Here is a 12979-nt window from a genome sequence, read left to right on the forward strand (position 1 = left end):
TAGATATGACGTTAATTGTACAGAAACTATTTTCTCAAATATTTTAGAAACAGAAGGAAGCAGAGCTACGGGTCTATAATTAGAAACATTTTTAGGATCATCTTTTTTATGGATTGGAATTATTTTGGCTATTTTAAGTTGGTCCGGAAACAAACCAGAAATGAAAGAAGAATTAATCAGGTGACATAAAACTTTGGTTAAGTATTGGCTTGCTCCCTTTAATACTGTAGTAGGCACTTCATCATAGCCACTTGAAAGCTTATTTTTCAAACTGCTAATGACTTTTTCCACCTCATGTTCATTTACAGGATTGAGTCTAAAACATGTACTTAAGAATGAGTTCTTTTCTAATTCTTTGTTTAAATGTATATGATTACTAGTAGTTATATTCTTAACAACATTTGTAAAATACCTATTAAACATATTTGAAACATCCTTAGGATTAGTTATATCATTTAAGCCATCATTTAACACAAACTTTCTTATTGATCTATTATTCTTTCCAACTTCTGAATTTATTATGTTCCAAACAGTTTTTTGAACATTTGATGATTTATATATTTGATCTTCATAAAAAGTTGTTTTAGCCTTTTTTATATGATTCCTAAATGCTACTTTTTGTTGTTTTAGTATTGGTTTTAATTTTGTGTTTTTACTTTGCCTGAATTCATTAGTTAGTTGTATTATTTCTTGTCTTTTAGTTTTTATTTCATTTGACATCCAATTTGAATTTTTATTCTTTTTAGTTATCAATTTCTTTGGAAATGCTAGTTCAAAGTAATATCTGAAAATTTCATTGAAAATACTATACTTTTCTTCGACTGGGGCAAAATATACTTCTTCCCATGTTTCATTTTTTAATAGGTCTGAGAAATGGGCAATGTTTTCTGGAGAAAACTTACGTACCTCCTGCTTTAACATCTTATTTGTGGTATTGTCATTTGAATTTAGATTATTGAAAGATAATACTTGTCCATCATGATCTGACAAGCAGGATACTATTCCTTCTATTGAAATGTTATAATTTTCTTGATTTTTTATAAAAAAATTGTCTATAGCTGTTTTGGAATTTTCTGTTATTCTAGTTGGAAAAGTGATAAAATATTTCATATTATGGCTTTTTAGAACGTATTTAAGAAAACCAATTTCTAAGCTTGCCAGGTGAGGATTTTATGGGGAAACTTAATACCAACCTACACCACAACAAAAAGCAAGCCACACACAACGCGAGACTAAAGTGTACAAGCAACAAGCAACGCTGACAGAGAAACGAAGATATACGAAAGGCATAATTGCTGAGCGTTCCCTATCGGGTACGGACGCACCTGAAGGACGCTAAGCACCGTACCCGATCGGGAATGGCCACAAACAATGTGTTAAATTGTTTTCCCAAGTATTAGATCTTCAAAGAAGTATAAAGACATATTTCTGAAAGTGTTTTTGCTGAATTGACTGATAATTGCTTGCAGTTGAACAAAAAACCAATTGAAATACACTCTTTAACCACTTCTTTGAAATATTAAAGGCTAAAAATTTCAACATCAGAATTACAAGTAATAATTTATTACAATGATATTGTCAGTAAAACAAAATGTATAAATACATGGATGTGGAATTAACAACAATAATACAAGAACAATAATTCCAAATTAATAGGAACCACAAGTTCAAATTATAGTCTATGACTAAACATGTGCTAGAGTGGCTAAGCCCAACAATATTCATATCTATATACAACAGCTAACAGATAATCAAATTCAAGGAGGTATTTGCTGCTTAAGAAACTCTTTGGTAGTAGAGATAATTGTTGGTGATACATAATCTTGTGCACACCATTGTGAAGGATGTCAAGCTTCTAAACACATCATTGTAAAATATTTCATAAGTTGATTTCATACAATCTTTGTATATCTTACATTAAATCATAGTTAGATACTATTTAACTTCCTGCTGACATTCACCAATCCAAAGAAACTCAAATAAGAATTCCTTTGTATAAATTAATAAAAAACCAAATAAAATTATCATTTTTAAAACTATTGATTCCCTAGATTAAAAGTCAATAGGTGGGACCATAATTTAATCCCTGCAGCAATTTAACATCTTGATGTTTCGGCAGTGTTACTGAAAGATAATTTAGGCACAGTTCTAACACCTTTTCAACAAGATTGCAGTAGGAATAGTCGTATATTGGTTCTGGTATAGAACAGCACTTGCTAATTTAAACCCAATTTAAAAGAATGATTATTGAAATAGAATATTCTGTTATAAATTATTTGCCCTGGCAATTTAAATACACTACTAGTGGTTTTTTGTTTCTTAGCCTAAATGCTGTTTATTTATTTCAGTTTTACAAAGTAAAAAAAAACTATAGGATATAAAATATTATTTAAGGTATTATTTTACTAAAAGCACAATATTATTACTTCAAAGTATTGTTCCTACGTTACTCGTCTGTTGTTATACATTAAGTTAATACATAATTACAATAAAACACTGGACTAATCTATTATATTTCAGACATGATTGGATTAAGGGATTGACCTCGAAGTTAAACTGTCTCTCTCTTGTCAAAACCCTGCATTTCCATGGCAGTATCATTTCTAAGGCACTCATACTGGGACTAAGATTTCATTCACCATTAGATTACACCATATTCATTATAAAACTTTATATTTTGTTTGACCATTACGTATGTTGTTTAGTGTCTTTCCGGTTTATAAAACTTACCTAACGAAGATTAAATACATTTTTGTTGTTAAAAAATGTTTAAAGTGGTGAAGAGAAGGATAAAGTTGAAACTTGACATGTTAGTCAAATTTACTGAGACGTTTCAATACCAGGTTAATAAAATGGTATGTAACAAAATGGTATGTGTAAACAATAAACATACAAATTAATTGCTAAACATACTTGTGCAAATTAATTAGGTAACATATTTCTTTTGAATGTATAAAGGGTGGTTTGAGTCAAGTAATTGCACTGTTCAAGGCACGGATGTCAACCATTTAAATTTATCTTATTCAGATTAAAGTAATCTTGCAATTTACATTAATATAACTTATGAAAACATCTTTTACTATTTAAGTTAGATTTCCCCATCAAAATGTTACCTTGAAAATTCAACTTTAAGCCTTTTTAATTCAAATCTCTAGCTACTCACTTTAGTAATTCCAACAACCCAATTTTACCTCTCAAAAGATATAATAAATGCTAATGGTGTAAAGAGTTGTATAAACTCATTGGAAAACTAAATCACTATAATACAATAAAATACAAAATAAAACACACAGAACAAAAACCAATATAAGCAATCAATATGTCTAGTTTATTAAATTGACTAAATATAGAAAATGTAAATTATAGGAAGAGGCAACTACTCATAAAAATAAGTTTCTTGATTTAGGCCTATAATTTTACTAAAAAAGAAACAAATATTCACAACAACAATTTACTAACAAACAAAACTAAAAACTGTAAAGACCTTAAGATCTAAATCAGCTGGATGCAACAATTATAAGATCAATAAATTAAGGGTATTACAAAATTTGGTACTTACGTATTATACGGAGGCCACTTATTTTACAGCGCGCTGCGGCGGTTGGGTTAAGTTGGGTTATCATAAAAATGTTTGTAGAACTTTCCTAGTTTTGTTATGAATCGAACTATACGAGATGAGTCATAAAAACTTATGATAACCCAACCTAACCTAACCGCCGCAGCGCGCTGTAAAATAAGTGGCCTCCGTATAATACGTAAGTACCCAAACTTTTTCCCCTCGCTTGAAATAATAATTAGCAAAGTTAAAACATACTTTGAAAATTAATATGACAAATTTGATAAAATATTAGCTAGGTTGGCAAATTATTTTTTAACTTTCTATTATTATAGATAGCTTGAGAAAATACTGTAACAGTAACAAATCCAGGGTACTATACTACTATATGAGGAATTTGAGAAAAAATATCTAAAACCAAAAATATATTGTACACTTGAACTGAAAGTGAATTTTTAAAAACTATTACCTAGCACATAGTAATCTATTTCAAAAACATAATTAAGAAAATATTGCCTTTAAATGATTCACTTTTGGTTGCACAACTATTCTTAGGAACAATCCACTACCATCCAACCAATCAAGTTCTTCACCGGTCCCTACTAGAAGGTGAGTTAGACTGGTAACTGTGCAGCAGTAGTGAAGAGGCAGGGTTATCTCATGGAGACATTCTTGCGTCTACTCTGCCACATCTCATACTTGGAGTAGGCTGCCGTCAACAGCTGGTTCATGTGGCTAGTCAGCTGTTGGCTCAATGGTGAGAACTCAACTAACACTCGGTCCTGTAACACCGTTGATGAGTTTGATTTATGTATGTAATTTATATTAAATGTATGTTTCTCTCTCTTAACCAAACCTCAGATACCTAAAAGCTCGCTTCAAACAGGCAACTACGTAAAAATACCAATGTAAAAATCTAAAATCATTAAAATTGCTTATATGAATAAAAATCTGATCTCTGATTAAGGCTTGATTTAACAATATTTTTCAAAATAAGTTTTTCAAGTTAAAAAGGATGCACAGTTTGTTATTGTGTTGGTGACATAACTGTACTGAAGAAAGAAGATTTGTGATCCGTCTCCTATACTATAGTACCTTGCCTATATTGATTGCCTACCTACGGATGACCACTTCGCCTTCTTTAATAGTATTTTAAGCTACGGTATTTTGCTGTGGGGCTGTGGTCATGATGTCAGCAGGATCTTGCTCCTACAAAAGAAGGCTTTTCTTCTTACCCGACTTTAGTTTTTAGTTTCTGACTAATGTAGACATGTGTAACTTACATTGCTGTTTAAATTATTTGTAGCCAAGTTATTGAATTGACCCTAATTAATATGCTATCCACTGGGCATTTTATCCTTGCAGATTATTCAGACTTCTTAGCCTAAGTTACTCTCATATTGACCTCAACTATACAAAATGTTCTTTTTGTAATTTGTTGTAATAAATTCTTGATTCTTGCACATTAAACTTTTTTTAACACATTGAATGCAGGCCAGTCACCGAGGAACGGCCACCAGACGTATGGCGCAACCTTGTGAAAAGGACCCTTATTGCCTGTGCTTTGCTAGCGTTACATGACATATACTGTGTGTTTTGCCCGCTGTCCCACGGATTGGTGCCGGTCTCCCAAGACCAGTAAATACACACTTGCATAATTTATTGACTTTGAACATTTATTTACATATTTATTTGGTGTTTTTTTTCATACGACTCAAGAAATATATTGTATTGTTTATTATTTTAGATTAGGTGCCTTTTAATAAAGATGGGCTCCCCAACACCAAATTGTTATCAGCATTTCCATGATTCACTGTGATTGAAATAGTAAACAATGGTTGGGAGGAAGGAAGGGGCTGTATATAATTCTAAATGTTAGTTATAGTGCTATTTAACATTTTTGTGTGAATGTCAATGTTAAATGTCATTGCCGGCCCAGTCAACAGTGACCGCCGATTTTAGTCACCATTTTTATTGAAAAAAAAAAAACAGCTCCCCTTCTGGCAAAAAATACCCCCGCCGCAGCAAACCTGCCGTCTAAGCGAATTTCCATTTGGCCGAATTGATTTTCAATTGATCTATTTAAATAACATTAGGTTTAACGAGTACCTAGGTTTGCTGCTACAAGGAAACTAATAAAGTAGTGTGTTTTTAGTAAAATATTGATAGCTTACTATAAAATAAATAAATTTGCCAAGTTTGATCAAAATATATCCATAAACAAGCAAACTACAAAATTTTACAATATTCTCCATAAGAATAACATGGGAATTTTAAATTTACAATTTTTTTAGTTTTCTCCATAACCAATAACCGTACAAAAACACTTTGATATACTGAATTGTTTGTTTTTTTAAGCTCTTTAAGGAGGTTTAGAGAAAAATTGGGAAATTTTGTGTTTTGAGGGTAAAAAGTGAGAAAACCAATTTTTACCCCATAAAACCCCCCATAAAACCCTGTTCCCATGGTCCGATCATGCTGGATCGCGAACTCATTCAAGTTTATCCCGCCTTACACCTTCAAACCAAATTTCATCAAAATCGGATAAAAATTACTCAAGTTATCGTGTTCACGGACACATATATATATATATAAATCTATATATATATATATATATACCTATATATATATATATATACATATATAAAAATTTGAACGAATGGTGTTTTTGGCCTCTGGGGACATTAAAATGAAAAAGTAAATCGGTCCCGGGCCTAAGTCTTACCATGAGACCTACGGTAATAGCTACTTCCCTATAGGGAAATTCGCTAAAAAGAAAGATTTTATGTAAACAAAAATTTCAGACCCACTGACTTACTGACTCAATGTTTTAAAAAAAAAAACTGCTTTGTTGGAAAGATATAATAATCCGATCAACGGTTGATGCAGTGTCAATTAAGGGAGGATCTACTGTACTGTATATTCTTAGCTATGCTACAGTTTAACTGCGGAATAATATATAAATGGGCAAAGGTTTAACTACACAATGTTAATTCCATATACATCATATGAAATAACTCTAACTAGACTAATAATTTACCTCGAAGGGCTTGAGCTTGGCTGAGTGGAAGCGATGCAGAGCGTCGTGCATTTTCTCCACCTTTTCTTGCAGCTGGGGGGTGGTGGGGGGGAAACACAGCCAGAAGTGGCGCAACAGCTCACAGCCACTCAGGTACAAGTTGCGCAGCTCCTTCTCAAGTGGCGCAGGCACCAGTTCTATAATATTATGTTGAAATTTTAATTTTAATTGTATACAGTAGACCATCTATAATACTGCGCCACTTCAGTAATCCGGCATCTTTTGACGGGTGTGGTCTTCTGCGATCGCAGCAAAATTCATTATTACAAAAACAGACTGGAGTCCAATAATGCGTAATCACGAGGTTAATCAGTGCACAGCATGTTTTTGTTTGACATTGAGTAACTGTATTGAAGCCTCAACAAAAACAATTAAAAATCACTCAACAAGATTTAAAAAGATAAAGCCTTGGATTACCGTAGATCTCATTAAATTAATTCGAAAACGAGACAAGTTAAGTAAAAAGATCAAAACCCAACCTTTTAATATATTACTTCTAGATAGATTCAGGGCCCTGCGCCTATCTTTAAATCAAAACATCAAACTCGCAAAGAAAAATTATTATAGGGGTAAAATTTCAGAATCTAACAGGGATCCAAAATTATTTTGGGGCATAGTTAGTGAAATATCAGGCAGGAATTGCTCTAAGGACCATTTTCCATTTGAAAAAGTTGTACCTGGTTCTTCGAATAATGTGAACATGAAGACTAAAATAGCAAACAATTTCAATAAGTTCTTTACATCAGTAGGTTCTAAATTGGCCAACTCAATCAATGCAGCTGGGGCTCCAGTCGTAAACGACGCTGACTTCTCACTCGAAACGAATTTCACATTCAACACGGTCACACACGCTGACATAGAACGTTACGTCCAGGGTCTGCGCGGAGGGTCTGCACCTGGCCATGATGGTATCTCGGCCTTTGTTCTTAAAGAAAACATCCACTCTCTATGTGCTCCTCTTTTGCACATTGTCAATCTTAGCCTGACATCTGGCATATTCCCAAACGAGCTGAAATTGGCCAAGATCATTCCATTGCACAAATCCAATGATTTCACAGACATGAATAACTATCGTCCGATTTCTTTGTTAAGTGTAATCGCTAAGCTATTAGAGAAAATTTCTAAAGACCAACTTGTTTTTTACCTCCACCAGTGCAATATTTTAAGTGAAAATCAGTATGGTTTCAGGAGTGACAAAAACATATCTGATGCTTTATTTTATATTAATAAATGCATTAACGAGGCAATTTATGGCAACAAACGAAGTATGTTAATATTTTTAGACTTGAAAAAAGCTTTTGACTCAGTGGACAGAAACCGATTGTTGCGTAAACTTGAGCTTGTCGGGGTGCGCGGCACCTCGCTCGCTTGGTTCAGCAGCTACCTCTCTGATAGGCTACAAACTGTCGCACTTGGTGAAGTGTCAAGCGATGTTTTGCCAGTGGAGTATGGTGTGGTCCAGGGTTCGACACTTGGTCCTGTTTTATTCCTCATTTATATTAATAATATTTCTAAAATTCAAACAGAAGGAAAATTAACATTATTTGCTGATGATACTCTAATATTTGTAACCGGATCATCCTGGGAGGAGGTTAAAAACAAGGCTGAATCAGACCTCTGTTTGCTAAAAAAATGGCTTGACCAAAATGTATTGTCTCTTAATATAACGAAAACCAAATTCATGCAAATTTCTTTACGCAAGATAACCGAATACAAACTTGATAACCTATCTATTCATGTCTGTGGAAGTCATTCCAATAACTCTTGTTTTTGTAGCAAAATTGAAAAAGTTGATTCATACAAATATCTTGGTATTGTTTTTGATTCAAAGATGAAATGGTCGGAACATGTTGAATATCTAAAAAATAAATTACGTAAATATATTTATGCATTTAGGCAACTTGGTGATATACTCGAGGAGCAAGAAATTAAAATAGCATACTATGCATATGTTCAATCATTGTTATCTTGTGGAATTATTGCTTTTGGTGGTGCTTACAAAACTATTTTGCAACCTGTTTTTGTTGTACAGAAAACAATACTTAAAGTTGCTTTTAAAAAACACTTTAGATATTCAACTGACGACCTTTTTGTAGAAACGGGAGTTTTGACAGTTAGACAGTTATTTTTAAAATTTATTTTAGTTCACATGTACAAAAACTTTGATGATATTTTTATAAAAATTACTCATCCACACAATACGCGCTTTTCTCGAAATGTTGGTATAAATGTTCCACAAACCTTAAAATCATTTTCACATACGAATTGCTTTCACTTAACCCAAATCATTTATCGTAACATGTGTAACAGATATCAAAATGTCAACATTCTAAATTCACCCTCTCTCTCTATTTTAGCATGTGGTAGCGTGGCTTGTAGGACTGAGTGCAGAGGACACCGTGGCCGTTATCACGCTGGGCGGACCTGACCGTTGACCCTACACTCCACTACACAACACAATCACTGATACACCACCTTCACTGACTGGCCAACACACCACATTCCACCTCTCCTCTTCAATCTTCACCTGATTTTTATAAATTTCCTCAGTATTGTACAAATAGTTTATTTTTTATCGTCAATTATTTCCAGAACACTAAAAATTCAGTTTCAAGCAAGAACATTTTTTTTTTAATTTAAAATTATACTAATTATTTTTTGTTTTCCTATTCATTTTTTTACCTCCCATCTAAATTAACCTTTTCGCAACTCGAGTCTACGCACAGGCCCTGCCTATGTAGACTTTTTCCTCTGTTAGAACGTATTTTTTTTCACTTTTTGGCTTTATTTCTACAGAATTTATTTTTTTGTTTTGTATCTAGTTGTAATGTTTGCTGTAGTATATTTTAAGTAAAAAAAAATACAATGTAATTATATGTATATAATTTATGGGAAATAAAATATTATTTCATTCATTCTTTCATTCATTCATTCATTCATTCATTCATTCATTCATTCATTCATTCATTCATTCATTCATTCATTCATTCTGATTACCTCTATCCGTGGCCGTGTAAAAATCATCATCGACTCCCACTGCCAAGGAAACGACATAGTTGTTTTGCACGATCGGGGCAAAATCATGAACATCTCCCGCAGTCATGGAAATGCCATCTGAGTTATGTGCGATCGTGGCAATAGAGGTTTCTGAGTGGGCACCCAGGCAAGTCCGGGTGAATGTAGGAGCAAACAAAACGCGGACTCTGGACGAGGGAAGAGGCACGAGGAAAGATAACAGCAATAAGATCTCGCTAACATCAACTTTTCCATTATCCGATTTGTGGAGAAATGTCAGCATTAGTACATCCCGTCGACTCTATAAGCTCTTCATTTCGAACAGATCCAGTAATATAGGATATGATTATGTGTATGATCATCTGTTGAATGTTGTTGCTAAGATTCAAAATTTAACAGAAAATGTAAAAAGAACTTTGCAACTCAAATAAAACAGTTGTATGCCGTTTCTATTAGGTTGCACAGAGGTCATATTGCAGATTGCTAATCACTTAACAGTATGAATATTTTGTCAAAAGTATATTTACAATGGCCAACTGTTCCAAAATGATTGTGATGCTATTTGCACAAGTGAAAATCAACAATAATTGGCGTACACTACACTTCTGATTAACCGAGATTGTTGGGACCGAGACTACCTCGGTTACCAAGAATCTCGGATAACACAGAGGTCACATAGATTTTGAGGTTAGGGTTACAGTACCTTATTATATTTTAAAACAACACATAGGGAATGAAAGATGATAATATGTAAGAAGATGTAGCTAGACAAGATGCTTACAGTAGACACTACGGGTGAGTTTATTAAGGCAATACTAACGTGCTAGTGACTCGTCGTGGTAACACTTCATGAGGGCGCCGCCAGGGGTGAGCTCGCCCAGGGCAGACACAGCCGCAGCTGGAGGTACGAGGGGGGCTGAGGGACGAGACGTTGCCCCCCACCCCCCTGCCTCCTGCTGCAGACGGCCCCAACAACTCAGCACAGCCTCATCCCCTCCCCACACCTCACTGTCGTCACTAGCAGATGGTGTGGGGCCGTGCAGATACCTCTCCACCTACAACCACAACTACTTTAGGAATCTTACATCATGCACCTTTTATTTAATTTCAGCAAATTTCCCATATATGAAATCACCTACTAACCAAATTAGGCTAGCACAAAAACTTGAAAAAAAATTATCTGATTTTGATTAAATTTTGTACAAACATGTAAATCCGTGTTTATTGGGACAAGTTCACAGACCAGCATGATAGGAGTGTGGAAACAGAATTTTATGGGGGTAAAAATAGGGGTTTCCCACTTTTCACATTTAAAACTTAATATTTTTAAATCTCTTTCGGAACCAATTTGTAGAGCTTTAACACATTCACTCCAACCCATCAATGGCAGGCTTAGCCCCGGAGCGGCGCAGCTTCAAACAAACCCGATTTCCAGGAGATTGGCTTTCAAATTTTGGTCTGACGAATAGCAAATAACAACATGCGGTGATGTACTGCCTTACGACGAGTCAACATAGTTCACTAAAACACCTATAGGTAGCAGAAATCTTGAAACAAAGCCAGCCTCAGTGTATTGCCAATTGGAGGGAGAAAGATGGGTCCAGTAGATTTCTAAGCTTGCTAGACAGGGATTTTACAGGGTAATTAACTGCCAACCTACACCACAACAAGCAAGTCACAGACTACACGCTAAAGTGTTTTAGGTCCTCCAATGGAACTCTATTTTTGTTCGGCTGGATACCTTGGACAGTATTTCAGAACAAATAGTGTTTATGTTAATTTTATAGCGTAACCTTTTCTTCCCAACAGGTGGTTTGAATTCTGAAATGCCTAGAGTATAAAAGAGCAGTTTAATATATATAAAACATACAGTCCAAGTTAATTTAGGCTACCACTAACTGTACTTTATCAACTCTCTTTTAATCTGTTTAGTATTTAACATAAAAATGTCATAAGAATGACTTATATTGCAGAACACAACACTTAAAAAAATAAGTCAACTTTCAAAACTCAGCAAAAATTAGGCTTTTAATAAAGAAAAGTTCACCTTAGTTAGGTTCAGGTGAGACACCGACGGAGTATTGGAGCAACTGGCATCAAGATCTACATAGCTGATCTTTTCACGAATTCTCATCTGCAGACAAAACTAAATGTTAGTTTCACCAAATAAAAAAAAAATTATATTAACAGTAGCCAAATCAAATATATATCTAGCATATTTAATAGATCCTTCATGAAAAACCAAATTCAAAATGTAGGCCTATTGAATATACACAAACTTTAAGGGTAAGTTTAAAAAATAATTAAGTTCAGAAGTTGTATTTATTCAGGATGCAGACTGGATCCTGACCTTGACAACGGTGTGCATGCGCCTTGCCCGTGTATTCTATATGTATAATAGGCCTATTAAAAGTATTTTTGTTTTCGTAATGTTTTCGTCCCGTCCGTGTGTGTGTGTTTGTGTATGTACTTTTAGTAGGAAATATTTATTTATTTATTTATTTACTACATGTCATTACATCATTTTTTGACAGGACATAAAGTCATATACAGGATATACTAAAACTAAGAAATAACAATAATGTCTTACTAAATTATTAATCTAACTTAACGTCCCTATTTAAATAACATTCTATAGAAAAAATTTTTTTTGTTTTTAACCAGGTCTTCAGGGTGGATCTGAACTGTGTTTTACTATCAATATTTTTTATGCGGAGTGGTAACTTATTGTAAACTTGTGGGCCTATATATTGGGGAGATAAATGAAATTTCTCCAATCTATGGGTTTCAGGCTTAATATAACTCTTAAATCTAGTGTGGTGGGAATGAATGGGTTGGTTCATGAATGAGGAGAGATTGTCTTTAACCCAATTTGAAATTTCTAAAATATAGTGATCATAAAATGTTAAAACCGAAAATGTTTGAAAAAGACTTTTACAAGGAGTTCTACGAGGAACTCGCCCAATAATTCTAATTGCTTTTTGTTGAAGTTTGAATATTTTTTTGGAGTGGCATGAGTTTCCCCAAACCAGAATACCATATGTCATTATTGAAGAAAAATAAGCATGATAAACTATAAGCTGAGTCTTCAAGTCAACAGCTTGTCTGATTGCACGAAGAGAGAAAATACAGCGGTTTAAGCGTTTAATCAAATTAACAACTTGTGATTTCCAGTTAAGATTTTCATTGACAGTTATACCTAAAAAAATTCACATTTTGCTGCAGTGGCATTTTAGATTTTGATGTTGTAATTTTACCTGTTTTATATTGATTATTATTAGAACTAAACTCTATAAGCTGAGTTTTATCATCATTCATAACCAACCCAT

General features: G+C 33.8%; 1 protein-coding gene across 1 annotated transcript in view; it reads right to left on the reverse strand.

Moving 5' to 3' along the window:
* Positions 1-3305: 3305 nt before the first annotated feature.
* Positions 3306-12979, reverse strand: part of LOC128990337 (general transcription factor IIH subunit 1-like) — a 28721-nt gene continuing 19047 nt past the window's right edge. The window contains exons 8-11 of the mRNA XM_054412675.1: positions 11698-11784; positions 10471-10705; positions 6597-6772; positions 3306-4338 (exon numbers count right to left, since the gene is read on the reverse strand). Of these exons, the coding sequence (XP_054268650.1) occupies positions 4210-4338; positions 6597-6772; positions 10471-10705; positions 11698-11784 (627 nt within the window). The 3' untranslated portion in view covers positions 3306-4209. The remainder of the gene's footprint in view (positions 4339-6596; positions 6773-10470; positions 10706-11697; positions 11785-12979) is intronic.

The sequence above is a fragment of the Macrosteles quadrilineatus genome, unplaced genomic scaffold, assembly GCF_028750875.1.
Source record: "Macrosteles quadrilineatus isolate MER2022 unplaced genomic scaffold, UCM_ALF_1.0 Scaffold_3__2_contigs__length_128488019, whole genome shotgun sequence".
Lineage (NCBI taxonomy): Eukaryota > Metazoa > Arthropoda > Insecta > Hemiptera > Cicadellidae > Macrosteles > Macrosteles quadrilineatus.